This window comes from Rhinolophus hipposideros (assembly GCF_964194185.1).
Source record: "Rhinolophus hipposideros genome assembly, chromosome: X".
In the NCBI taxonomy this organism is placed as follows: domain Eukaryota; kingdom Metazoa; phylum Chordata; class Mammalia; order Chiroptera; family Rhinolophidae; genus Rhinolophus; species Rhinolophus hipposideros.
In genome coordinates, this window is record NC_138046.1 from 1,707,829 (window position 1) to 1,735,816 (window position 27,988).

The 27,988-nt window shown below is 40.9% G+C and overlaps 2 protein-coding genes across 6 annotated transcripts in view; both read right to left on the minus strand.

The window, feature by feature from the left end:
• The window catches only part of OGT (O-linked N-acetylglucosamine (GlcNAc) transferase), a 54,739-nt gene that overhangs the window by 19,600 nt on the left and 7,151 nt on the right, over window positions 1-27,988 (minus strand). The window contains exons 1-14 of one of the 5 annotated variants that reach the window (XM_081041709.1): window positions 20,777-21,046; window positions 17,901-18,051; window positions 16,837-17,080; window positions 10,355-10,423; window positions 6,990-7,106; window positions 4,635-4,714; window positions 3,889-4,084; window positions 2,829-2,969; window positions 2,148-2,248; window positions 1,823-1,976; window positions 1,637-1,738; window positions 1,252-1,431; window positions 393-551; window positions 149-238 (exon numbers count right to left, since the gene is read on the minus strand). In XM_081041709.1, the coding sequence (XP_080897835.1) occupies window positions 149-238; window positions 393-551; window positions 1,252-1,431; window positions 1,637-1,738; window positions 1,823-1,976; window positions 2,148-2,248; window positions 2,829-2,969; window positions 3,889-4,084; window positions 4,635-4,714; window positions 6,990-7,106; window positions 10,355-10,423; window positions 16,837-17,080; window positions 17,901-18,051; window positions 20,777-20,813 (1,821 nt within the window). In that variant the 5' untranslated portion in view covers window positions 20,814-21,046. Of the gene's footprint in view, window positions 1-148; window positions 239-392; window positions 552-1,251; window positions 1,432-1,636; window positions 1,739-1,822; window positions 1,977-2,147; window positions 2,249-2,828; window positions 2,970-3,888; window positions 4,085-4,634; window positions 4,715-6,989; window positions 7,107-10,354; window positions 10,424-16,836; window positions 17,081-17,900; window positions 18,082-20,776; window positions 21,047-27,988 lie in introns of those variants that run through there. The other 4 variants (XM_081041708.1, XM_081041710.1, XM_081041712.1 and 1 more) reach the window with 4 other exon arrangements.
• TAF1 (TATA-box binding protein associated factor 1) overlaps window positions 23,790-27,988 on the minus strand; it is an 89,897-nt gene continuing 85,698 nt past the window's right edge. Inside the window, exon 38 of the mRNA XM_081041704.1 lies at window positions 23,790-23,906. Within this exon, the coding sequence (XP_080897830.1) occupies window positions 23,900-23,906 (7 nt within the window). The 3' untranslated portion in view covers window positions 23,790-23,899. The remainder of the gene's footprint in view (window positions 23,907-27,988) is intronic.

Sequence of the window (27,988 nt, forward strand, 5' to 3'; positions counted from 1 at the left end):
AAATGATCAAAGAATTAAGATCAAAGCAACTGCCCGTATGTGGTAGCTGAGGTTAAATATCTGTCATGAAAAACACAAGCTATACGCCAATAGGTTTATGCACTATTTGCTGAAAATTAAAAGTTGGAAGTGTGAGAGTTTCACCTACCTGAGAAAGATCAATGAAATGATTGGCTTCTGCCATCACCTTCACTCGGAAGTTTGTGCCATCATCTGGGCTCAGGGCATAACAGAATACCTGAAAGGCAGCACACAGTGTGTTTACTAACTCTGGCTCAAATCTTTCCAAAAGACATGGGGCTGAATCCCCGATGGTGACAACAAAGCCACCACTGTGGGTTTGTCTGGTGTTTTACGAACCAATAGCAACCCTAGGGAAGTATTAGTCTTACCTCGAATTTATCAGGATTGTGCATGCCAGGGATAGACTGCATAAGGTGAGAAGTAGGATGATTCCCAAAGTCAGAACTCACATATCCTACCCGCAGTCGACCATCACTGAGCTTCAAGTCTTTTGGATGTTCATATGGTGGCTTATGAAGGACATTAATCTACCAATGGAATCCAATGCTTGTTAGTCAAGTTGCATCTATATGTAAATTTTCACCTAGGAAAAATGACTAAAAACACACCAAACCTGTACCTCACACCTGTTGGAAACGGTTTGCCCAGAATACTTCATATAATTCACATAGCCAGTTCAATGCAACCTTAGCATTTTACAGACCATGCTTCGTACTTTGACATGTTCCCTCAGAAATAGCCCGAACAGATCTCAAACTTGTAGAAAGGAGCCAGTGCAGACAAAGCATGACATACCCTGCATTTTAGAAAATTCTGGAGGGAAGCATTTAAAAAAACCAACCAACCAACCACAGAATTACACCTAGCACTCCAATATATCCTGCCGAGCAAATTCCCACCTTTGATCCAGTATGTAGTGCTCTGATTCTCAAAGGTGAGCGGTATAAAATACCAAACACTTTATTAAACATTACTTTCCATATTAAAGGAAAAACACCACCAGTCTATCGTTAGTATTTCAAATTCAGAATTCCACCTAATGGGATGGACTGGGCTCTGACTGAAACAGGACACAATGGAAGAAGGGGCCTCTGGGTGGCTGACAAAGTTTCATTTCTCATCTTAGATGGTATTCACACCTTGTGATAACTCATAGAGCAATATATTTGATTCATGTGGTTTCTGTCTGTGCTTTACTTTTCAACAGGAAGAGTAAAAGACTCGCACCTTATCTAAGCAGAGGTTCCCATGCCTCTCAGCAATGGCCTTCCTGAAGCCATGAGAAAGGGGATACAGCATGCTATGGTGAGGATGCACAGAGGGTAACCTATTCTTCTCCAACTGGTCAGCCACGATACTGACCAACTTCTTCATTCGCTCGTCATAGTCTGTCCAGTCACAGACAATCTAGAGGAGGCAAAAAAGAAGTTATACAGAAAGCCCTAGGCCAGGGTGCAACATTTTATGTGTCTGTGGCCTAAAGTATTGTCAGTCAGATAACCTATTAAAAACACTGTCTCCCGTCTCCAGGCAGCCTTTGATTAATATGGTACATAACAATTCAAAAGTGATTGCAACACTAAAAGCCAATTACTGGCCTATTGTTCTTTACCTGCAGGCAATGAGCCAAGTTACAATAAGCATCAGGAAAATCAGGTTTAAGTTTCAGAGCAGTGCGGTAAGAAGCTATTGCTTCTGGAATATTCCCTGAATCCTAGAAATAGAGTGGAATGGTTACAATTTTTCCTAACATTAAACATCAGGCACTAAGATGGCATATTACAGTAAACAGAAGTACCTTGTGAATGGAAGCCAGATTGCTGTGGGCATCTGCAAACGCAGGGTTAATCTGAATGGCACGAGTGTAACACTGCAAGGCCCCCTGGACATCCTGCATCTCCTTTAGAGTGTTCCCCATGTTAGAGTAGGCGTCAGCAAAGGTGGGGCTGATTCTAAAGGAGAGGACACAGGTTGTGTTTACCCCCAGTACAGAAGCCTTAACTCCCTGCAATGGGAGTTTCGTCTGTGGTTACCAAGTCTTTTTATTTCACCACAAGCCAAATGTGCAAATGCCAAACATTTAAAAACTTAAAGAAAAAGAACTAAGGCTGGGAGTCTCTCACCGAATAGCCTCCTTATAATGCATCAGCGCTTCCTGCAGTTTCCCCTGCTGTTGGAGTACGCTTGCTAGATTTGAATGGGCAGCAGCAAATTCTGGGAAGACCTAGAAAGAGTCCAGAAAACTGAGGTTTACAAAAGCTGCTCAAACAGCAGTGGTACTCACTGCAACACCTTCACACCCCCACCCTTCTCTCCTCCACCTTCTCCAAGTCTCTTCGTCCTGCAAAGCCCAGGAGCCCAAAGCCTGCCTCTTCTTTATTTTTATTTCACACCTCTCCCTATTTCAAAACAGGAAGTAGACCTCTCTTCATCTCATCTGACGCCAGTCACTCCAGAGTCTCTGTCTTCTGACACCTCTGGCTTCTGAACTCCCGCCCCACCTACCAACCACCATGACAGCCATCAGGCACTGAAATGATGTCCTTATTGGCAACTTCTCTTGAAGTGTAGCTTATGGTTCAATTTTTCTGTGCAGATCTTATCTACCCATAGAATAAGCAACTCAATGTAGGGATTTTCTTAAACGTCACACAGGACCTCACTCATACCTTATGTACTCGATTATTGGTTCAATGAATAATTCAACCACTCGTTTTCCAAGAGGTGGATGACGTGGTGAACTTAATTGCCTTCCGTCTGCTATCACATAGACCAAACACCCAGCCACACCACCCTCAACATACTTCTAATGCTTTGCGATACAAGCGGACCGCCTCCTCAATGTTCCCCTGTTCTCGTTTGATATTGGCGAGGTTATTCAGCGAGTCCGCATGGGTGGGACACAGTCGGAGAGCTGTATTGTAACAGTCTTCCGCTTCGGCAACCTAGAACACAAAACGAACTATTCAAAACCTGTACAAAGCAAACACAGGACCACCACTGATATTATTCTATAATTGCTTCGTTAAGCCTAATGGCTGGTAAGATTCCAGAAAAATCAATATTTCTGCTTTTTTCCCTCTCAACCGAAACTCCAAAGGAGAACAATTTACCGCCTCAATACTTAACACAACATGTACCAAAACAGACTTGTTTTTTTTTTAATTTATTTATTAGTTTCAGGTGTACAAGACAAGGTAATACTTAGACGTTCATCATTTATATCCCTCACACTGTGAACCCCCCTCCCCCCATCCACTATCCCTCCGACCTCACACTGAACCATCACATTATATATATAAAATTATAGTTGGCATTCATTAATGTTTAGCTTCTGGTGTACAATGCCATGATCAGGTATCCACAGCATCCCTGAGGTGGTCTCCCAAATAGGACGCATGTCCATCGGATACCCAACAAAATCTTTACAACATTATTGAATACCTTCCCCAAATTAATTTTCAAAAAAACCCCGAGGCCATCTTGTGGTTACCAGCTGCTTCCAAATCCCTTCACCTTTCCCCTTATCCCCAACCCCCCCCCCACACCCATCTAACAACTCTCGGTTTTTCCTTTGTGTCCCCAAAACTGTTTCTGATTAGTTTATTCACATAGTCTTTTCTTTAGATTCCATATATAAGTGAGATCATATGGTACTTGTCTTTCTCTTTCTGACTTATTTCACTTAACATAATGTTCTCTAGATCCATCCATGTTGCTGCAAATGATAAGATTTCTTTCTTCTTTATGGCTGCGTAATACTCCATTGTATAAATGTACCACAGCTTCTTAATCCAGAAAACAGACTTGTTTTTAATCCAACCAGGTAACAAGGAAATAGACTGAGAAAAAAAAAATCCTTACACTGCCCTTCTCTTTGAGAGCGTTGGCGAGGTTGCAGTAAGCATCGGGGAAATGTGGCTGCAGTTCAATAGCTCGCCTGTAGGTGTCGATCGCCAGATCGATCAGGCCCTGCTCGTAGTATACACAAGCCAGGTTGCCATGCACCACCGCGTGATTGGGGCTCAGGCTCAGGGCACGAAGGTAAGCTGCCACAGCTCTGTAAGTGACACACACAATGCAACTGACTTCCAATGGATGCTCTGCTACAATTAATTCATGCTACACTATACCAAAGAATATCAACGGTAATGAGTTACATTCCATTCATGCTATCCTATACTTAACCTCAAATCAAAATTGCACCTTTATGAAATATACTGTTACACTGAAAAGTTTTCTATTCCCATATAAGGAATAGGCTTTCCGTTGACACCAACAAAAAAAGTTCAAAGTCAGGAGTTACTTAGCTTTCTGAATCGGATCAAAGGAATAAGATAGTCTAAAAGAACTATTTCGGCATTTTTACAAGAAAGAAAATTTCAACTGAACTCCTAGTGAGAAAGATAATGGGTTTGTGGAAAGCCAACAGTGAAGTCAGGCAACAATACTTATAAATAAAAGGTAACACAGCAGACACGATCAGGGAAAAGCAACATACTAGAAAGGGAAATGTTATTTCAATGGACCACTGTCATAATTTCAGTCTAAACTCTCAAGCGACAATACGATGACTACAGAAAATCTATCAAATAGAAACATTCTCTCACCTGTCAAAAATCCGTGCTTCTTTCAAGACATTTCCTAAATTAATGTAAGCATCCAGGAAATTGGGATCAAGTGTGACAGCCTAAAAATTATAAATCAATTACTTAGAGCAAGTTAGGATTTCAGATCAACTTCTGAATTACAAAAGTTTTTTTTTTATTCTGAGACACATTTAGACCTCTAACAAATTACATTTTCTAGTATAATTAAATCTTATGTCTTTCATTTTCAAAACCCAATTATTTTAGTACCTACTCATTGTTCATTATTCACAAATCTCAATGTTATCAAAATAACTTCTCATGTAATATAAGAGCAAATCGTGTCCTGAAGGGAAAAATTTTAGATTGGGTCTACTCCAATTTCATCGAGCTGAATACTTCCGATGGTTGGCCCTATTTTATTCACGATTAATCAACCTAATTCTTCTAAAGCATAATGGCAGGAAGCAGCAGCAAGCTCTAACTGAAAAAATACGTACCCCAGTAACTACAACTGCATGCTCAGTAAGACCTCAGTAAGCTATGGAATTAAGAGTTCTATACTCAGTAAGGTACATTACTTCAAGGAGATACTAACCAGTAAATGGTTTCATCCAAGTAGTTCTGAAGTTGTCTTAAAACATGGCCACCTATATCTAGAGCAGTGATTTTCAACCCTGGCAGTATATGAAGAATTCACCTCCTAAAAGGTGCCTGGGCTCCATGACAGGCCAGTTAAATCAAACCCTCTGAAGATGGAGCTAGGACATGCGGATCTTTTAGGAGCTGCTCACGTGCAACCAAGGTAGAGAACCACTGAGCAAGAGAGGTAGGTGCTGCTCTCGTGTAATAACAAACACTGAAGAGGCAAAGGCAGTTAACTGTGAACACATTCAAGATTCATGAAGAACACCTCTGCGTCACTCAGATGGCAACTCTATACTAAAGACTGCATGATGCACTTAACTTAGACTGGCTACAGTGACAGATGTCCACCCCCAAACTTTTAACTCTTTATTACGAAAAATTTCAAACGTGTACCAAAGCAGAGGAATCTAACAAACTCCCAGGTCTCCATTATTCAACTTCAACTAATAAATCATATTAAATCTTATTTAGCAACCTAACTCCCTCTCTTCCCAGATCATTTTGAAGCTAATCCCAGACATCTCAGTCTACCGGAAAATATTTCAGAATGTATCTCAGGGACTAGATAGAATACGTTTTCCTCCCAACATAACCACAGTACCAATGTAACACCTAAAAAAGTGACAGCAATTCCTTCTACCAGATATCCATTCAGTGGTCCAATTCCTGACCAACTTTGATTCAGGATCCAAATAAGACCCATACAATTTGTCAACATGTCTTTGTGAGTTTCTTTTCATCTTTTAAATTAAATGTGCTTTAAGCCTCCATTTTTATTCCTGTAATTTGCTGAAAAAAATCCGGTCACTGTCCTATGCAGCTGGCCATGACTTTGATTTTGCAGGCTGCATCCCTATGGCATCCTTTAACTTGTTCCCCTATCCCACACATTCCCTTTAAATTGGTAGAGACACAAGCTTAATCAGATTTGGGTTCTTTTCTTTTTTTTCAAGGCCACTTCCCTGGTGGAACTGTTTACTCTACCACAAGGTACAGAATGTCAGACTGTTTGTCCCTTTTCTGTCACTGGTAAATTTCTCAATCTATTAGAGGTGATACTCTGATTCTATCATTCCTTCTTCATCCAGTAGCTGTACGACTTGTGTAAAGAGAACCTTCCTCTTATGGACTACTGGGTTACCCTGAGGTCCGGTTCATACAAAGGAGGGGTTATATGATTTATTCTTCCCTTTCCAACCAGTTTTCAAAATGAGTTGCTCCTTATCTTCCAAAGGTGACCACTGAATTTCTTCTGAATATAATTATGAATTCATGGATTTCAACATATTTGACAAGTTTCAATGTACTTCAGTCACGATTCCTACTGATGCTCAAGTCAGTAGCCTCTTCCAGCTGCCTCCTGAGTCCTTTCCACACAATCAAAGTAATATATCAAAGCTTCCCTGCTTTCTGGTATGACAAAAAAGTCCAGATTTATTTTGTACATTTCCTGCCCCAGAGCTGGAATCGGCCTTTTTGCCAAGAAGCCCTGCTTCTTTACAGTAAAGCTGCCTATTTTTAAAAACAGGGTTTTTATTTACTAAAGTACATTTCCAATACAAAAGTGGAAACTGCCATATCATATACAACCCAACAAACACTGTGATAGTGTCAGAGAAACAAAGGTGTTGTGAGACTGCTTAAATAAGGCCCATTATTTAGTTCTAGTAAAAACATCCTGCAAACATGAACACTTTATGAATACCAATTTTTAATTTAATGACTAACCTTTTCAAAGTGATGAATTGCGAGCCAAATTTCCCCTTGTGCATTGAAAACACAGCCAAGATTACTCCAAGCTACTGCAAAATTCGGTTGCGTCTCAATTGCTTTCAAATAACACGCCTTAGGAGGGGTTAATGAAAGAAGATGGGAGGGGAAGGAGGTAAAGGGAAAGGGGAAAATTTGTAAAGGGAAAAAAAAAGATTGGGGGGGGGAGGAAGAAGGTGATATCATTATTCCTTCTCTGACCAGCCAAAAGTGACCCTGCAGCATAGGCTCGCTTGCGCCAAAACTAATGCGCTGCCACAGCTGGCTGCTCCTGCGCCTGCGCCACCAGAACCCAGGTGCAAACCACCATGTTCAGTTCTGCCAACCGACGACCAACCCTTACACTGGGACTCATCTGAGAAGTCAGCTGCCTGAAGACTACGCTCCACTTATCTTAATCGCAACACCCAGGGGCTCTTGTTATGTTCTCAAGTGACCGCTAGAGGGTGCCACTTAAGGCCAAGTCTTCCCACCACCCCCACCCTCCTTTCCCAAAGTGTGTCCTCCGAGGTGTTAACAGGCATCACTGGGGAAAAAAGGAGTTCGTGATCAAATCAAAAAACTTCGGGACTTCCCAAGGCCTTGAATAGCACATACAGGGTTCCCTGACCTCAGTTGACCATGGACCTCTTCTTTCACTGGGCATTTGATTAGAATACTGTGCAACACATTGTCGGAAATGCTGCTCTAACTAGTAATATTCCTCACTAACACCAAAACTACGCTGAGAAACGTTTTTGTGCCAAGTCAGATATCCTAAAGACAGGCTCCAAGTCACATCCTCCCAATGCCCCTATCTCCCACTGGGGACTGAAGCTGAAACCTCGTATGACAGGATTGCACCTAGGTTGAGGTCCCTGTAATGCGAGCGCAAACATCGCTTGCGCAACCTAACAGCATCGCACTGCGCGGTCGCTGCGAACTGCTGCGCTCCATAGAACACCCCTAGACGCAGCAAACGGCCAACCAGATCCATTAATCTACTAGACAGGCCCATAGAGAATATTTGTTTCATGAGATTAGTTGGACTCGAGGTATGTTACAACCCAATTTTATCCAAAAAAGGCTACAGAATAGGACTGAGGGAGCCAGTCAATCAGATTACTCATCTAGTCAACCGTTCACAGGGGCTCATTCGCACGCATGGCGCATTAACGCTGCGCAGCCTTTGCGCTACTGCAGGGTCACAGCGCATCATCAGAAGAGCAGAATGCTGCAATCCAAACAAAGAAGAAAAAAGGAAAAAAATGAACAACGAGAAGAGTTAGAAGCTTTTACTAGAAAATTATCTCTAATCATTTTTAATATCAATTAACTTTTACTTATCTTTGACAGAATTGTGGCTATAGTAAAAAACATTCTCTTACATAACTTGCTTGTAAAGAAAATTATTTTAAGCTGTTTCTGAAGCCACAAGACAGAAGATTCAGGCATGGAGGCAAATCGTTTTGCTGTGGCAGTTACAAACCCGTTACCATATTTCCCATCATGTGACTTTTCGGTGCGTTCCTTGCTGGAAGAGGAGGAGGTGTGTGTCTGCCCTAGATCCAGGCCTCGAGCTCCCTTCAGCGAGGCACCTTACGCATGGAATAGGAGGTTTCACCCACCTGAAACCTTCTAAATACAATATCAATGGTGAAAAACCAAAAACAAGAGAGAAAATAAAAACAAGATCATTAGTAAAAGTTCAACAAAGCAATTGAAATTCTTTGGATGTCTATTACATATGGGAATGAGGACAGTCTCAAGTCTGTAACATGGGAACATGCAGAAGGGAGAGGGTTAATCAGGGCTATTGCATACAGCAGGGATTTTTGCTGGAAGAAAGGCTCTGCGTGTTCTACAAAGACAAGTTAATTTTGCTTCATCTACTAGGAATATGCTGGCTTGAATTTTCAAATGCACTGATTACAAAAGAAATACATTGCATTTCACTCAAGAGTATTTTCTTGTTCACTAAGTTCTCACAAAAACAGAATAACATTTTTCAAACTAGGTGTCTCCAGAGCTCTGAAATAAAGAAGTCAGCAACCTAAGGCAGGCGCAATGTCTCAGCCTAAACCGATCTCTAAAGCTGCAGTGAAGTGCAATTCATGTTAGCTGTCCGCTTGGTGGGGTGACAATTAATAGGAGCTTATCAAATATTTGTTCTATAAATTACCAATTGCATTTGTCAGCTAAGATCGAAATCAATTAGAGTTCATCAGATGGAAACCTACATAAGGTTAATCCAAAGTGTCAGCAGAATTTATGAGCTACGCACTTAAAACTAGTGCCTTTTACCACGACATGGTGCTGAAAAGCCTTCTCCCTCCCTGGGTGAAGCAGTCAAACAGACAGCTACGCTGCGCATACACTCCACGCATCAGCATGCGCGTGGGGCTCAGAGCAACAGGTGGGAGTTTCAGAAGCATTCTGGTTTCTCCCCACTCCTCACCCCTGCAGCGCGGTTGCGTAAGGTGGCTTGTAACAAGACAATTTCATTTATAAATTTAATTTAAAATTATGCCAAAAGCTTTAATAACCCAACCTGGTGTTCAAATTCATTATTTGCAAACACAGAATGCTAAAAGCCACCTTTCCACTTTGGCAAGTTTTCTTTCGATCAGTCCATTTCCCAAACAAACCAGCTTTGTCCTTCTGACTTTTTTTTTTTTAAGGAGGTAGGGTGGGGAGGAGTAAAAGAAGGAAGTAAAGAAAAGAAGGTAGACAACTAGGACTGGAAAAGGAGGGGAAAGGAACTTGGGGGAGGGGTGGGAGACAAGAAGGGGCAGGATGTTCCAATTATTAATTTGCAATCATTTTAACAGCCTTTCTTCCACTGTAAAAAGGGTGAGGAAGATGAAGGGAGGAAGGTTAAACAAGAATTTAAATGCCAGTATTACAGGGTAACATTTGGATGAAATTCTTCTCCACTTACAAGCCACAAAGGACTTAGAAGAGCAGCACTTTCAATGGCACCTGCATCATATAGGAGTCTTGAGCCAAACCACAGGCGCTCTGCTTGTCACCCAGCAGGCAAGCCTCAGATTTGAAGCAATGTTATTTATTCCCACATAAGAGCATGTCGGAGCCCACTGTTATAGAGATGATCTAGCTCAGCAGAAAGGCTCCCAAATGTTCAGCTTCATGCTTTACCCCCAGATTTAGAACAGATATGCCAAAGCCTGGCCCTGCTCTAGTCTGAGGCGCTTCGTGCCATCAGTTTTCCTCGGTTTCATAGGACTGGTTTGTGAAGATAGCTCAATGGAGAGTTGAAGACTTGGCAAAAAGTACACATTTTCATAACACTGATGTTTAAATGTGTTCTATCAAACACCTACCTTGGCTTCTTCCAAGCGACCCAGGGCTTTGAGCAGGTTCCCCAGGTCACTGCGAACACAGTACAAATCCTAGAAACCCAGAGATACTGTCGTTAATTATACTCTTTCTCGACCAAAAATATCTTGAAATACTTATTTATGCATCTAGCTTCCTATCGTTTTATTCTGTCAACTGAAGACACTGCATGACAAATTTAAGTACAGAACGACAATCTCTCACCCTCGATTCCAAATTCCAGAAAGTTCCTAAAACTCATCTGATGATTAATCCTGACCTGAACGGGTACAAAGTTATTCACAGAGTTCGTTGATCCCACTTGGTGTAAATACTCAGACTTTTTGCTGCAGAAATATGAATGTGTTTTACTAGAAGGTGCAGCCCCAGACCCACCTGGGAGTTTCATACATGCTATTACCGTCTTTCTAAAATCCTAAAAATTCTGAATTTTGAAATGCATTTGATCCCAACAGTTTCAGATAAAAGATTTATATTATATTGTATTATACCCGGTCTTACAGTAAAATAAGACCAGGTCTTACATTAATTTTTGCTCCAAAAGACGCATTAGAGCTGATTGTCCAGCTAGGTCATATTTTCAGGAAAATACAGTATAGCTTTTCCTCTCCCCAAATGTCAGTCATGCTTAAAAAAAAAAATCTAGTATTTGTTCAACTATTTTGTTCAAGGTTAGGATGAATCATTCCTATTGTCAAGGGCCAAAAATTTTCTATAGTGGGAAAAAGGATTTGCCATGATTAGCTCTCAGCAAACCCACCCTTAGCCTCTCAAACATATTTAGAAACCCTGACTTCATTTCACTATTAAGATTACCATCCAACCAAAGCTTCAATCCTGGCACCTGCCACTAGATTACCCATTAGTATTAAGGGCCATTAGAGTTGAGTGGGTGAATAATGAAAAGCAGTTGACTCTGCTTTTTATTAGCAGCACAATTGTGTAGCTACTCATCTGACTCACCAGTCCCTTCATTAGTATGAAAGACACGTCGTGAGAACAGTGAGCTTAAATTTTTATGTCCTTATTTGCCTTTGTCACGCAAAGCAGTCCACGAGCAGAGATAATGGCAATAGGGGTAGACTCATCATTCCAAACTGTTACATGCGTGGGAGAGCCTTAAATTAAGGCCTAGAAAGTGAAATTTTGTGAACTGCGCTGAAGCATCTCACACGTATTATTCTGTGTGCAACTGTATTGTGGTTTCCAGAACCAGGTGGTTCACTGCACCGACAAACAGCTTTTGTGACTGTACATTATCATCTATCAGGTGAACCAAACGTCAGCCAGCCGACAGGCTGCCACGGAACCCTGTGGTTGGCCATAGGGGTCAGCTCCATAATCACCCTGATGTGACTATCCATCGAGCAACGACTGCTGTTTGGGAGAGGATGGCAATCTCCAACAAGCTCAGGTACAAGACACTAATACTAACTCTCCAAACATCATAGATGCCCATTAATCTTATTATATACTTCTCCACTAATGAGTCAAAGCACTTTTTAACTCTATTCATACTCTCAGAAGTAATTAATTCTATAACCTTGCTATCTATACTTTGTACGATTTCCTCCCTAAGCTTTAAGGGTTACCCTTCTGTTTTGGCGGACCATGACTGAACAAGCCAATCTGCTCATGCAAGCTCCTTCTACAACTGATTACTGTGGTTATGCATACATAGCTTTGGACTTTTACCAACCCCTGTGTCTTTTCTGAGCCATACTAATCAGAAGGCTTGTAATAATTCTTCAATAATGACCTAATGGGCTATACATTGTAGCCAACTGTTGCATAATTTTACCCTCTAGTTTCCATACTCTGGGATGAATGCCATCTAAGACCTGACAGTGTGCGCATCTATATTTAGTTATATCATCTAGTTCCATTAGATCATGCTAAATCAAGTTAACACAATGACCGCAGTAAAAGTAGATTATCTTCAAGCTCACTGTAAGATAATCAATAAGGAAGTTTTAGGAAAAGGTAAAACACATCATCTTAAATATAACAGTGAAATCCAATTCTCCCACTTGGGGATCTAAACCTTTATGCATGAACAGCTAATTTCTAGAAAATTCAAAACTACCTCTATTCTCCCAAAAGTTCAAAACCTAAGACACCAATTCTGCTTCATTCATCAAAACAAAACCGTGTCTTCTAAGAGAATTACATTTCTCAAACATGGCCCATTCTATCCATTCCCAAGTTAATACCTTTAATGCAAACCTTTAATCAATTCAATAATATGCTTGGAACTGTAGAGGGAAGAAATTAATAGAATCCTTACCCTAGAGGGGATTACAATCTATGTGGAAAGACAAGTCACATAGATATTAAATGCCCACATGGTGGTAGAGAATTTTAGAGAATGACCTCAAAAAAGAAATGTAAGCTGGGTCTTAAAAGATGAGTAGGATATAAATATATTAAGATTTTATACTTAAAATATTTAGATTTAAATTATTGGATTACATATCTAATTTTAAATTCCTTAGAATCAGGTTCTTACAGCATGATTGTTACTTCATTATCTTTTTCTTAAGAATAAAAAAAATTATCCTCAAAAAAAAAAAATGAGTAGGACTTATTTTCTCCAATTGACATTCAATATTATTTTATATTAATTTCAGGTGTACAGTGTAGTGGTTAGACATTTATATAATCTATGAAGTGATCCCCCCAATTAGTCTAGTACCAACCTGGCACCATATAGTTACTACAATATTATTGACTGTATTCCCTATGCTGTACTTTACATCCCTGTGACTATTTTGTGACTACCAATTTGTACTTCTTAATCCCTTCACCATTTTCAGCCAGCCCCGCATCTGGCAACCATCAGCTTGTTTTCTGTATCAAAAATATGGAATGCCTCACGAATTTGCACATCATCCTTGCACAGGGGCCATGCTAATCCCTGTATGGTTACAAATTTAGTACATGAGCTGCCGAAGCGAGCACAAGTAGGATTTTTAATAGACAAAGGAGGAGGGCATTGTCAACAAGGAAAAATAGTATGAATAAAGGAGATGGAAATGAATAAGAATTTCCTGTACAACCACCCCTCCTTAGACAGCATCTACTTCCTGTACTTCCTCCTAGGGGCCCCCCATACCCCCCATCTGTACACACACCTACTCATGAAGTAAAATCAGGTTGATGAAAACCTACAGTTCTCAACTACCTCTCAAATTAAATTCAAACTCCTCAGCCTCTATTCTTTCTAAATCTCCCAATTGACTCTCCCTTACCTTCACTTCTTGTTACTACTTGACTCACCACTTCAGCCAAGAAAGTCTACTTGCTATTGACCTTCCTACAGAATGCTTAGGTTCTAAGTACCCACTCAAGAAAGTCTTCTGATTCGTATTCTCTAACAATAATCATGCGAGGAGCTTACATCTTTTATCCTTCATGGGTCAGGTCCTGTCTCATAACCCACAACTTTTCCCCAACTCGTCTCCCCAGTTCCTAACAAATCCCTGTACACACAGAAAGCACTCAAATATTTAAATGTGACATCTGCACGGCAAACTTAAACAGCAGAGCTGAAAGGAATAGAAATAAGTGGTTTTCTACAGTGTAGCTGTATACGTGAGGCTTGTGACAGTAACAAGTTACTGGTCAAGATGGCTGGGACAGTAACTTTATGGCCAGGATGCCAGTACCTCAGTGCTACGCATCCACAATCAAAGCAGAAGCTATGGTTCAATAACCCATAGACTCAGAAACAGCTCCTCAGAGAATTCAGGACTACAGCCATTGACAAGGACAACTGTAGAGATAATTCACAAAAGGGATAAGCGGGTACGGGCATCTCTAGTGAGCTATCATGTGAAGGTTACCAGCTACAATAGCATCTTCAAATACGATGGACTAAAATTCTAGTGACATTATGACATCATCCAACATGACAAAAGACAATCCAGAATGTAAAAATATGGACTAGCTCTATGTGTCTTAAAAGTCATTTCCACAATGAAGTCACAGAACAACTTCAAAATTGACACATCATTCACCTAAAAAGATAAACACTGCTGAAACATCTTACGAAGAACACTACCTTAACATGCTGCAAAGCCAAACTACTCTTGAGTTTCTTTCAATATTTCTCAGAGAAGTCAACTACATCTGTGATTCGGGCCAACAATGCACTGCCAACAAGAGCACAATTTAGGAACAGACTCAAGATTCAGTCAGTACTGCACCGACAAAGGCTTTGGACGCTAAGAAATCTAGTTAAGCCTGGATATACTGAAATCAAACATGATCACTATGGCATGTTTAGGTGAAATCAAGACAGTGTACACAATCCCCTTTTCATCTTACTGGGAAAGGCAGGCAGTCCCGTGACTTATTTTAGTACTATCGTGTTTCCCCGGAAATAAGACCTAGCCGGACCATCAGCTCTCATGCATCTTTTGGAGCAAACATTACTATAAGATCCGGTATTATATTATATTATTTATAATTATTATTTGATAGTATAGTAAAGTAAAATAAGACCCGGTCTTATAGTAATTTTTGCTCCAAAAGACGCATGAGAGCTGATGGTCTGGCTCGGTCTTATTTCCGGGGAAACACGTATCTTCCGTCTTCGGTAGAGCAGAATGAGAAGCTTCCTGTTAACAGGTTAGACACTGAAAAGCACGGTTCTGTCTCCCACTTCAGGTTTCCCTTCTCATCATACCCCTACGGTTTGGTACACTGCGAGTGGCAACAACGGCTCTGCCACACATGTAGGTAACTGGGAACCTGAGCCAAGGGGATTGGAGTTCAAGATGTTTAGGGCCACAGCTCTGGAAGACGGCACACGTGAGCTTCCTCTCAATGGACAAGTGAAGGGGGAAACCAACCCTGATTAGTAAAGGGAAAGAACTTACTATGACAACTAGGTACATGCACAAGTGAGCCTGGGCCTTGCAAGAACAGGATCCGAGTGAGCCCCAGTGGCAGCACACGCAACAGGGGTCTCTGAAACTTTTTGTGGGTAACTCACTGGATAGTACAATAAAAATCACAAAAAACGCACTCGAATTTACATCAATATGCAGTGAGTATCTCTGAAAGAATACATAAGAAATTGGTTTGCTTGGCTACCTCCAAGAAGGGTAGCTGGGAGACTTTTCAGTATATCCACACAAAACGCAATGAATAAAAAAAAAAATAATTTTAAACTCTCCAAATTACCTGAAAAAGTAACTGGTAATAGATGTCATGATAAAAAGTGAATTCAGATCTTTGCGCAAACTACTAAATGAAGCTTCAGTTCCCTAACCTGCAGAATAGGGATTAAGGCAGAGCAGGGTATGATTAATGGGTTTCACAGCTCAAGGGCTGCCTTGAGGGGTGGGTACCCTCTGGGCACCTCATCATCCCCTTTTTATTTTTTCTTCTCTCCTCAATGTTTGCTCTCAAGATATTCACGCTCAGGTTTTAATGTCCCCAACACCACTACTAGCTGTGTGATCCCAAGAAAATTACATAAGCCCCGAGGCTGTTTTTTTTAATTGGTAAAACTGAAAATAACAACACATATTTTGAACAACCATTGTGAGCATTAAGAGCAATGTCTGATGTCAGAAGCAACTGGCACAGCGTCTGAGCACAAGTAAACATCCGATAAATGGTAGTTATAATAGTTTATCATTAACCACTTCCAGGGTTGTTGCAAAACTAAATGTTAACAATGTAGCTTGGAAATGTATTCTTCAATTTTTTCTAGATTCCTTCCATCCCTCTTTACCACTTCCATCTTAAGTTTATATCGATCTTCTTTCCCTAACTACATCAAAACTTCTGAGGGCAAGTCTTACTTTTTTTGTGTATCTTTCAGAGACCCTAACACAGAACTTGATGTCTGCCAGCTGGGCCTCACTTGTTCCCCAGAAAACCCCTGCAATTTAAGCTGTTTTTAATAACTAATCAAAAGCCTGCGCCGGATACTATCACTTCAATTCAACCACTTCTAATTATGTTGAAAAAAATGAGTGAGAGCAGAATATTGAGGAATGAATTTTGCAGCCTAGTTTTCCTGACACTGATCCATATATTGGCATCTTGTTTTAATTATTCTATATTATAAGATTAAGGCCCTTTATCCACTATTCCATGAAAATCAACTAACTACTGCAAACACCTATTAGAATTTACCCAAGTATAATGAAAACAGCCCAAAGAAACAATGTCGTGTGTTCTATACTTTTACAGGCCTTATAAGAATAGACATAGTTTCTTGCAATAAGGATAATGTTCATGCTTTCTAACATAACTTGCTAGATAAAACACATTTTTAAAACATGATGCAGACCTGGTCAAAGCAATTTCACCATTTTAAGTAGGCAAACATTTCTAATCTCTTGACTTTGTCCCATGCAAAAACCTATTTTAGTGCCTGAAATATCAAACTACGATTATTTCCGGGTTTTTGTGAAGAGAACAAAATAACCGTTAAAACTGTACTCACAGGATTGTACTGAAGAGCAGAGACGTAAGCTTGTACTGCTCCTTCCATGTCACCTGCTGCTACCAATGCGGCTGCCAGGTTAATATAACCATCGATGAAATCAGGTTTGAGACGCAATGCATGCCGGTAATGTTCAATTGCTTCCTGCAACTGTCCTCTTTCCTTGTACACATTCCCCAAATTCGAATAGGCTTCTGCCAGAAGAGGGTTCTGTTTAATTGCCAGAGTGCTAAAGTGAGCAGATCTGGAAAAGGCGAAAAGTGTTGATGGATGGGTGTGCATGTTAGAGAAAGCAGGTATGGCCCATATGCAACTCAAACAGTTTCTGAAGACCCTATGCTATTGCTAATTATGTAACAATATTATCATCTTTTAACTAGCATGTTGGAAAAAATTTGGAAATCAAAGTTTTTCAGAAGGGGAGGTACTCCAGATTTCAAATTGGAACACCCTTTTTCTTTATGAGATAAAATTCTTTCTAGAGTCTTCTTCCCAAACTGCTGCACTGGAAACCAAGACTGAAAATGCTATGTGCGTGAGTCTCATTTTCCATCTGTTAAGACTTAATTGCACCCATCTTAAATATGTAAATAAACCAGAATGACAATTTATTAGAAAGCTAAGAAGATTCTTCCCTTCATTAGCTGAACGACTTAATGACGGATGGCCTTCGCGACCTGAACCGTAAGGGTGCCTCCTACCACAGCATGTAAGCCATGATTTCTGAGTATTCCACCTCTTAAGATGACCCGCCTTACAAAGGTGAGACTGGATGCTCAGATGTACACTAATATTTATTACGTGAACAGAGTTAAGAAAGCAGCAGAAATAGGTGAAAAAACCTAGACGGGGTCCCTAGTCATACTGATATTATAACCACCAACACAAAAGGAGGGAGAAAAACTGGCAGCTGGGCATGTCACAAGTGGACATGAGAGCAGATGCGCGTTGGTGGCTCAGTTGAAACCCAGTGCTGGGAAAATTTCCAGTTCAAATATTTAAGGATCACTTTTCAAGCTCAGCACCCAGAGGCAGCAACCAGCAGAGGCACCCACGTCTCCTACCTGTCCAGCCTTCGACACTGGAAGTGGATAGATGAAAGTAATAAAAGCACACCAGTATTGTCTGGCTCTTGTCTCCACAGCTGCATGCAGTGTCTCTCAGCTGCCTCAAAATCTCCTGCCTGATATTCCCGATGTGCCAACTCAGCTAACCCTTGGAAGGAAAGCATACGTTTCGTTGGTTCTGGAGAATCATCAAAACATTTGAGGGAAGGAGGGGGGAAAACAAAAAGTTAGAAATGCAAACAAAAAAATGCAAAAACATGGTCTATTCAACTTAAAGATGAAAATGCTTGAAACTATGTAAAGCACGAGAGTGTTCTGCGCATTATTTATACCCCTAAATTAACCTCGGGTGCAGAGCTGGCATTTTTAGAGTTCACCCATTAACTTTCTTTCCCAGACTAGATAAAAATGTTTCCAAATGAGATTACATTTTACGACCAGAAAAACTCTGTATTTGTAAATTATAAATCAGAGATCCTAAAGAGTCACTAAACATTATTCCTTTATAGTTAACATAAAAACAAAATATAAAACATGTCATTTGCACATCATGTCATTTGCACATTGCATATCTGACAATGTCAGAATAACCTACTGGGAAATGTAATACTTTGTCTCATGTTTTAGGTTGGATTTGTGGAGGGCGGGGTACTGGTAATAAGCCATCTCTTAACCTTTGTGGGGAAGCCAGATGTGTTTTAACTCTTAAAATTACCTTGATGTTTTTGTGTATTTCACAACTTAATTGGTTTTAATTAAGGACACCAGTAATAAGCATAAGGGAAGAAAAAACGACAAGTCAAGGTGCTATTTTTAAAACAGATGATAAACAAGGTGAATTCATCTGTCAAGAGCCAATATATTTAAAGGGGTCATCAAACATTTTAAAGAAAGGCACAAGAGTATACTGCTCCCCTAGTACCCCAAACTCACAGTGAGACCGAATTAGCTAAATCCCACCCACGCTGGTTTAACACTAGCATTTTGCAAAGAGCTCACAATGACTAAAGGACTGACGAAGACATTGCGAACAACCCAATATAAACCAAGCAGTTACCTACAACTGCAATGGTTTTTACAAAGAACGGGAAAACGCTAAAATATGAAACCACTGGATAAAGTGCTGTGTCTTGAGTGACTTCGTTCAGATAAAGGGCACAGCTAGAGCGCCCGCCCCCTCCCTTGGGAAACAATAAACTGCCTAAGTCTCAACTGTAATACTTGAACTTAAACGAGGATACATTACTGAGAATGTAACCAGATGGATGGAATAGGAAACTGTACAAATTACTTAAACGCTAGCAAGGTCATAGCGGCCAGCTCAAATTTAAGCCGAGTTCCACAATCATTAGAGCTGGCAAGTGACTGTATACTCAGAAAAGTGAAGTAAATTTCCTGAACAGAATACACCACTGACCACTAACAGAAGAGCAGAAAGACTTGCAAATCCGGGAGACATTGTATCTATCTCTAATGGAAACCAAACATTACATTTCAGACAACTCTCTAGAAGTTCCTAACTCATTTTAGCGCACTGCTTGTCAAAGCGTCTTATGTATTTTCACCTTTGAAATGACAACTTCCTCAAAATAACATTCAGAAAAGGGCAAGCTAGCAGAAATCTGAAATCTTCAAAAATACCTGGGAGGGGAACGCTGATTATTCATCCCACAATCAAGGATAAGATACGAATTACTGCACAATGTCCGAAAACAATAAATAAAACCTTGACAGATCTCAAGTGAGAAACAACAAAAAAAAAACCTGCTGAGAAACCTTAGAACTGCAGCCCAATCCCTCGCCCCGCCCCGATAGCCTCAATAGGCAAAGGCAGCTGAAGGGCACTCCTATGAATTTGGTTGTTTTCTTCTTTTGAGTACCAAATGCTCTCGACTGGATTGTCTAAAGGGCAACCGCCTTGCACTTGTGCAGCCACACTCCAGTTGCTTTACAAACTCTTCAAGCAGGAATGAAAACTTAAAAAAATGCATGCCCTGTGAATAAAGAGGTAACTGAGCTCGAGAATGGGGATGGAGGACCCAGAGGCGGCGGAGGAATACAGGGAGAAAGTAACACAAAGCGAGAATCTGGCCGGCAGCGTGCTGCTCGCCAAGGCACCGGCACCGGGGTGGTTTCTGCCCAAGGGTAGGAAGTGGACCGCAGGCTGGCAACGTCGCGAGGAAAGGGTGTGGTTCCCCGCGGGAGGGGACAGAGGGCCGGTGGGAAACCCAGGCTGGGGGCAGCGGGGGGGACTGGGCGATGGCAAACGGAAGTGCTGGAAATTTCCCATCTAAATCCTAAACCGAAGGAACACCAGCCGGGCGCCGCCCAGCAGGGTGCTGCTCAGTAGACCCTCCAGTCGCGGTTACTAGGAGCACACCGGGGTGCTTTTGCTTATCCTTGGGTGATGCAAAGTAAGGCTCTGATTACATCGGAACGGCACCCCCGATCCGAAGGCCACAGGAGGACCGAATCGGGCTATGGAGAAAGGGCTGGAGGGGAGGGGATGAGGAGTAGGGGCTGAGCTGAATTAGGGGAGCCAAGGAAGGAAAGTGGAAGGGCAGGGATTCCAACGCAGTCCGTTCCCAGACATTGTAAGAGCGCACGTGTGACAGAAGCGTCCCGAGAGAGTGGAAAGCTAGGACATTTGTGAAATTCAAAAGGAAGAAAGGAAGCAAAAAGCAAGCGAAGAGGAGGAAATGTTTGAGTGGGCGACAGCGGAAAACCCGATCAGATGCCGGTGGGCAGCGGGAGGCTCAGCGATGCCACTGATGTCATGGGGATGGCTTGAGGGAAGGGAGGGAGTGATGAGAGGTAGAGGACGGCGCGAGACCCCAACGGGGCGTCTGCCGAGGTAGAACGGACAGCGGTACCTGTGCTATCGGCCACGTTGCCCACGGAAGACGCCATCTGGAGCTTCTTGAGGATGGGCGAGAATGGGGTGATTGGGTCTCGCTGCCGCCACTACTGGCAAGACTGTTTCTAGAGGTAGTAGTGAGAGGGCAGCAGCTGTACCAGCGCTTGGGGCAGGCTCGAGTGGCGGCAGCGGGTACAGGCTTCGAACCTTAAGAGCTTTGGTTGGCCAGCTACCTCTCACGGTCTTGAAATGGCGGCGACAGCTCCTCCGCTGAAACAACACGGGCCGGAACTACTTTCTGTTACAAGCGAGTACCAGCGCGGAAGGAGCGAGGTAACCAGTGCCACCAACAAAATGACTATAATCAAAGTCCCTGGCTCTTGGGTAACCTTCCGCGCAGAACCCATTGCGACAAACATGATGGTGCCCAGAGCGCATGCGAGCAACCCTGTCAACCCGGCTCGCGGTCAGGGCACTGTCTGGGGCAGGAGCGTCCAAGTTTCTTAACTGTGAGGCGAAGGTTAAAAAGAAAGCCACACACGTGACCGACACATTTTTGCTAAAGTGGTAGTGTCTATCACCTAGCCAAGAATGTAGATATTAACATAAATGCCAAAGGCGGCTACAAAAGTTGAATCAACTTCATTCGTACAAAAACCCCTAGTTACAAGGCTGATGGGTCAGTTCTGAGCAAATGTATTTTCAACGGTTAATTTCAAAGACTGAGCTGTTCCAAACGGTGACGGAGAAAGTTCCAATTTCAACGTCTTAGTTCTGACTCCAGCCACTGATTTAAGCACTTCGACGAAAAGACTGGTCCTTTCACAGTGCCAAATGAACCCAAACATTTCATGTTTGGGACATATAGTCCGAAACTTCAAAACCGTTTTGGTGTTAACATGCTTCTGTCCGTAGCATTGGGGCAAACGCTTCCTAATTCACGGACATGTTGAAAATTTGCACTTAAAAGGCAGCCATAAATGTTGAAGGTGATTATTTGTCAAAATCTATGACTTTTTTTCTAAGTTATGACTTCATTCCCATCAAATAGCTTTCCATATCGTGACAATCGCTGATTTAACTTACTCTAAGGCCACAATGACAAATGAATTCACTTGCCCACCGTCTACATAAACCACACCTCTACCTACTCTGAATTGCCTCCACTTTCTTGAACAAATCAGCTCTTAAGATCCACCTGCAGTTTCTAGTCCACTCTACAGATACATTGTAACGTTGATTTAATATATACCTCATATCTTGTTCTACCAAGTTTTAATGTAGCTTGCCACATCAGCAAGAAATTACTATAAACCAATGGAGGCAATAAGTTGGATCTCTCAGGGCCTTTTTATTTCAAAAAGCCCTTAATCTAAGAAAACAGGTCAATGAATTTCTCCAAAACGTTTCTGTTACCTAGCCATTTTATTACACTAAAAACAAACAAAAAAACAAGTCCTTAACTTGTGTGTCAATTTCTTTGAGACAGTTCACAAATTGTTAATTGTGGATATGAACACTGAGAAAACTCATAATATTGATAATTTCTTCCACCACATCCACTACACAAAGCTCTCCTGGAAATTGGGCACCTACCGCTTAATTAGATTTAACTGGTAAAACCTCCCCCCCACAAGTGCCCCCATCTGTGCTGAATAAACTCAGCATTACAACTTTTAGAATGAACTTCTTGGATTCCACTAGCAGATGTTTAGGCCTTACTGATTAGTGGGATCGAGCTAATTAAGTAAAACTTTGTTGTAAGATGCCAGGTCAGGTTCCCAGTCAGGCAGGCTATTTGGCCCAACCATGCTGTGGTTTAACCTTGTGGCCCTTATCCTGAGAGAAGAATCGGAGGGCAGTTATGATACATTTCGCTGCTGTGGAAAGCTGGATGGTGGAGCTCAGAGTGGTTTAATAAGGAAAAGCCCCTGTGGAGTCTCAATAAGCCCCTCCAGGTACCTTCCAGGAATAGCAATTTAATAGGAGGGCTTAGTTTGAAGGACTTACTCATGGGATGAAAACACACCTTCTTTGGCCAGTTAAGTAACATTTACATCTCTGTGCAAGGCACTGTGGGGTACACAAAAATCAACAAGCTCTTTGCCCTCAAGGAACTTTAGGTGCACACAAAAAGCCACTAGAGCATAAAACAGAAGAGTGTTGTTTAGGTGATAAAACACATTACTGTCTATAAATATCTAGGCAGGGAAGAGTGACTTAAGGATGGAGGAAGTTGACGAGGGAGCCTGGCCTGGGCATTCAAGGAGATACTTTTGTGTGTTCTCATTAACGCTGATTTCTGGGCGGGGGGATAGGGGGAGCTCTCGGGAGCTCTCTTGGGGGGGGGGCTCTCTTTTACTGCAGCAATTCTAAATGCAGAATCGTCTGAAATAATTATTTTATTATTATTTACAATCCCAAACCTTGACACTCTAATCGTAGTGGTGTATTCGTTTTCTGTTACTGGTAACAAATTACCGCAGATTTAGCGCTTAAAATAGCACACATTTGGCAGCAGTCGCTGCGCGCTGGTTGAGCGAGTGAGCGGGGAACACGCTCTGGCCGCTGTCGCCGCCGATACCACCGCCGCTGGAAAAATGGCTCCGAAGGTTAAATGAAGCTGGGAAAATACGTGCGTGTAGCAGCGCAGGCTTTCCAGATGTTTGGGATAACATTCCAGAGAGAGATTGAGCCCCCTGGACTGGGTAACTGGCATAAGGAAGAAAATGGGTCTTCAAACCTCCCAGAAATCTTTGAGCCGGAATAAAAGTAAAGAATAAAGGGATTTCATGGGAGTACAACCACCATCACTAGCCTAGCTGGTGAGTTTGGGAAACAGCACTCCTTATTCGGTGGCTGCTCTGGGAAAGACGTGACCAGCTGCGACATCAGCAGTGAGGATGAAAAAGGCACAATAATAGATCAAAGAGTAAAAGTCTAACGGATTATTTCAAAGGCGCTTTCTGCAAAACAAAAGCAGCCAGGCAAGGGGGGCGCACCCTCTGGGAACCACGCCGCCCAGGGACACGCTTTCCTCTCCGGGAGCCAATAGTCCCTACAGATGGGACCTCCCAGGGCCCAATCAGGTCCACTTCCGTCGCAGTCTTCTCCGGCGTCCTACCCGTGGCCTCTTGACCTACAAACTGAGGAGACAAGTATCAAAATGGAGGCGGCGAGAGTCAAAGCCTTGGGCCCCAGGTGAGGGCATGTATCCTTGCGAAGCGCTGCCTGCTGCTGTCCGTACAGCTTCTCCCATGGGAGTTTCTGCAGCTCCTTCTCAAGTGGGAGAACTCTCTCCCCAAACCGTAGTCGGGTAGACCAGAAATCTCTGTGCGTCAGTCAACGGCTCGGCTCGTTCATTGGCACTACAGGCATCGCAGTACCGAGCCCAAGAGCCAGTCACAATGAGCTCCCTCCCATGCTTGCTATTGCCACTTCCAGAACAGAATTAAATCCACAGGAACACCAGCACAGATGTCCATGTGGCTGAAAGGATGTGCTATCATTTCAATTTTGGTCCTGACTCTGCTCCTGGGTTTACAAGAGTTTATGACTCAATGGAAAGTCGTGGTCTCGGTGTTGTGACAAACATTACAAAGGAGCTGAAAAATCTAGCGAAATAACGGTGGTACTAGGGACCAATCCCATGCTGGGAGGCAGAAGGGAACCTAGTAAATGTGCCAGATGGTTCTTTTCTTGTTCAGGATAGTTCTGATGGCTGTTACTTTTAAGCTCCAGCTTTCGCTCCCCTGGCAAAAATACTTCACACTACAGTTGAGCACTCAAACGGTAGGTTTCGATTTTATGAACCACCACATGTGGAAGGACAATTCATGGACCCAATGAAACACTCAACCAGGGACTCGGAAAATGGAGCCTTTTGTTTTTCAATGTTTCGGTTGCCTGGACCTACAATTTACTAATCAAGTACCACCATTCATGAAGGAGCGTTCTTTGCAAAACCCATGTCGTTTTGCTGTACATTGGTACAGTAGAATAGACATTTCCCAAACTGCCATTGCCCAACAAAATGAAGGCTCACTGACATGAGAAGCACTACTGAAACATGAAGAAAACACTTTGGGTTCAAGAAAAAGAGATGGAAGTATAGTTTACAAACTTGCATTGCTGTCAAAGTCTTTTGCTGGCCATAACTTTCAGCTTTAGGTGAAAAGTTAGTTGAGTGGTGGAGATGAGTGGGCAAGGCGTCTTTGAGTTTATTTTTGGTTCTTTAAGGAGGAAAGTCTTGAGTTTTTAGAACTGTGAATTATCTTGTCTCCATCGTGTGCAAAATAATCACAATGTGAATTTTATCCGATTGTCCTTAGTCTACCCCCAAATCCTTTTCTACCATGAACTGTGATTTTCATGCATTTAGAGCACATTTCATGTGTATTCAATCTTAAAGTACAGTTGATATATAGATGATGTATTACAGAATTGTACACCTGAAACCTATGTAACTTTACTAACCATTGTCACCCCAATAAACTTTAATTAAAAAATAAAAATACTTAATTTAAAAAATACAGTTGAATGCAATTTTGAGAATAAAAATTGTTGTCTCTTTAAGTGGCCCATTTTCAAAACATAGTGTTGAAGATACATACCCATGTGATAAAATGCTGAATTTACATATACACTAAAGATGATTTTTTATCTTACTTTAGAAAGATTTCGAATGAATTCACATAACCTTAGCTAATAAAGTACAGATCTATGACATGTCTTTTACAACACCCTTTTCTAAATTATTTTTAAGGTTGTGCTGATATTTTGGTTATAAAAAGTTGAATTTTTCTGTTGCCTTCATTTTTATCTAGTGGTTTGTATACTTTTTAAAAATAGACTTACATTAAAAAAATCTTAAATGTTACCAATTGAGAAATTGTAACCCTTTCTGTCATTAAACTCTGATACAAATTGGCATTATAAAGGCCTATGAAACCAGAACTATTATTAAAGAAGTATCACATGATCTTAGATTCCTACAATGGTTTTTTGTGTTATCTATCCTTTCCTTTGGCAAATGTTTTGTTGCAACTTCAGCTTAGTCATTTTCTTGTTATACAACTAATTTTCACAAATGGATTGGATTCTCTTGCAACATTAAAGTTTATATGAAGTTTTGGATTGATTTAGATTTTAAAAAACATTGTTTTGCAATGGATTTATATTTTTCTTTAATGTAGTCACTAGTAAAATGTGCTAGATTTGACCTCTGCCCTCATAAATACTCTAGTTGAAAAAGTGGAAATTGTGAAGCATTAAGAAAAATATTAAAACCCTATTAGATATATGGAAGTCTTCTTGCCTACCATACATACTTTTTTAAAAGATTTTTCTTTTTAATTTAGCTAAGTCTTGTGTATCTATAGTAGATGTAAAATCTTTGTGCATCTATAGTAGATGGCAGGCATAGTCAGAGGGCCACTGTACATTAATGACAACTGTCGAAATGACTTCTCTGTATTTCTAGAAGCATTTACACGTTCTGTTTGTGATAGCATAACATACAGAGGTCTCTGGACTGTTTGGGACCCCATTGCATCCTGTGTACACAGCATGTTCCCCACGTATTCCTCATGTGATGCTGTGTGCATAAGATCTAGCTATTTAGTGTCAAGTTAGGATTATTCTGATTTTAGTCTAAATGTTTTAAAATTTCTATTTTGTGTTGTTTTGGAGGGCAAATGTTAATCCTGGTCTATTCAGAAAGCCAGTTTTTGATGTGCCTTGGTATATCCATAATGAGATAAAATCCTTTAAAGAAATACACTGTTATAATATGATCTGAAATTGTTAGTTTCTGATAATGTAGCAATAAAAATAAAAGCATTTGTCAAGAAATTATATTTGTAAACAGAAAGAAAGGGGTATTGCAATATTTTCTGCTTTTGTATAGAGTGATAGCCATTTCACATGGGTAGAAAACATGTTAAAGGTTAACTGTATGATACACAGTCTGGTTAAAAATGGAAGGGGAAAAAAGGGAAAACTTCATCCTCGAGTTTGGTCTAAGTACATTATGATTATATTTTAGGGTTCTATGGAATGGTGACTTAAATGACATGGAAAAACCTGTACTTGCTTTTTAAATATGTGCTTCTAAAAATGTGAGCTCAAAACAAAAAAGGAAAACAGGAAAGTTGTGTTTATTTGCCATAGTAAATGGATCCAATTGTTTTTTGGTCAAATGCTTCATCACAAAATATGGTGGTCAAAGAATTTGGAAAATTTCTGTATGTCTCTCTCTCTCTCGGTCTAAGAAAAACTCTTTCTACTTGCTCTCTTTCTACTTGCTGCAATAATCTGAAATTTTAGTTAAGGTCAAAATATTTATCACAGGAGATGCTAGAACTGAAAATAGTGTTTAAGGAAACCAGTTACACAGGGCAACCATCTTGCTCTTGAAGAAAATCATTTGCCAAAAGGCTAAATCATTGGCCTGTGTGAAATAAACTAGAAACTACACATTATAACTTCTGAACCTGTACTGTTGAAACAGGGTAAAAGTTACCAAAATCTTAAATAGGTTATGTCCAATGTCTCTGCTAATGCTACAAGTCTAAACATTTTCTTTTTAAATGCCTTCAGAAATGGCGATTTTAATTATTGTACATTTCATGTTATATGAGAGATGTTGCTTTGTGAGTGATTCAAAATATTATATATATTTTGCATATATATATATATAGCCAAAATTATATATAGTACCAAAAATGTATACACATTTTAAGAGAGGAAAATCTGTTAAAATTGTAATATTCAGCATGTACCAATAACAAAAAATGAATACAAGTCACGTTTGACTTCTGCAATTACAAGAGGTGCTCAAAGTGGTTACCGTCAGCGTCCAGACACTGTTTTTTGTGTGTGTGTGTTTTTTAAGGAGGGCGCAGCTCACAGTGGCCCATATGGGGATCGAACTGGCAACCTTGGTGTTATTGGCACCACGCTCTAAACCAATTGAGTTAACCTGCCACTCCAAGACACTTCTGATTACAGCAAACTACTGCTTGTGAAATGTTGACCAAAGTGTCCACTTGTATACATTTTTCTGGCACTCCCAGTATATTAAGTCTTAATGGGTCACCATCAAATGTGAATTCTTAATTTGAAAATCAAATCATACTAACAAAATTGACAATTTTGTTAAATAGTCTAATAAGGAACAACTGCCAGTCCCATACATAACTTTAAAATTTCTAAAATAAAGTGGTAC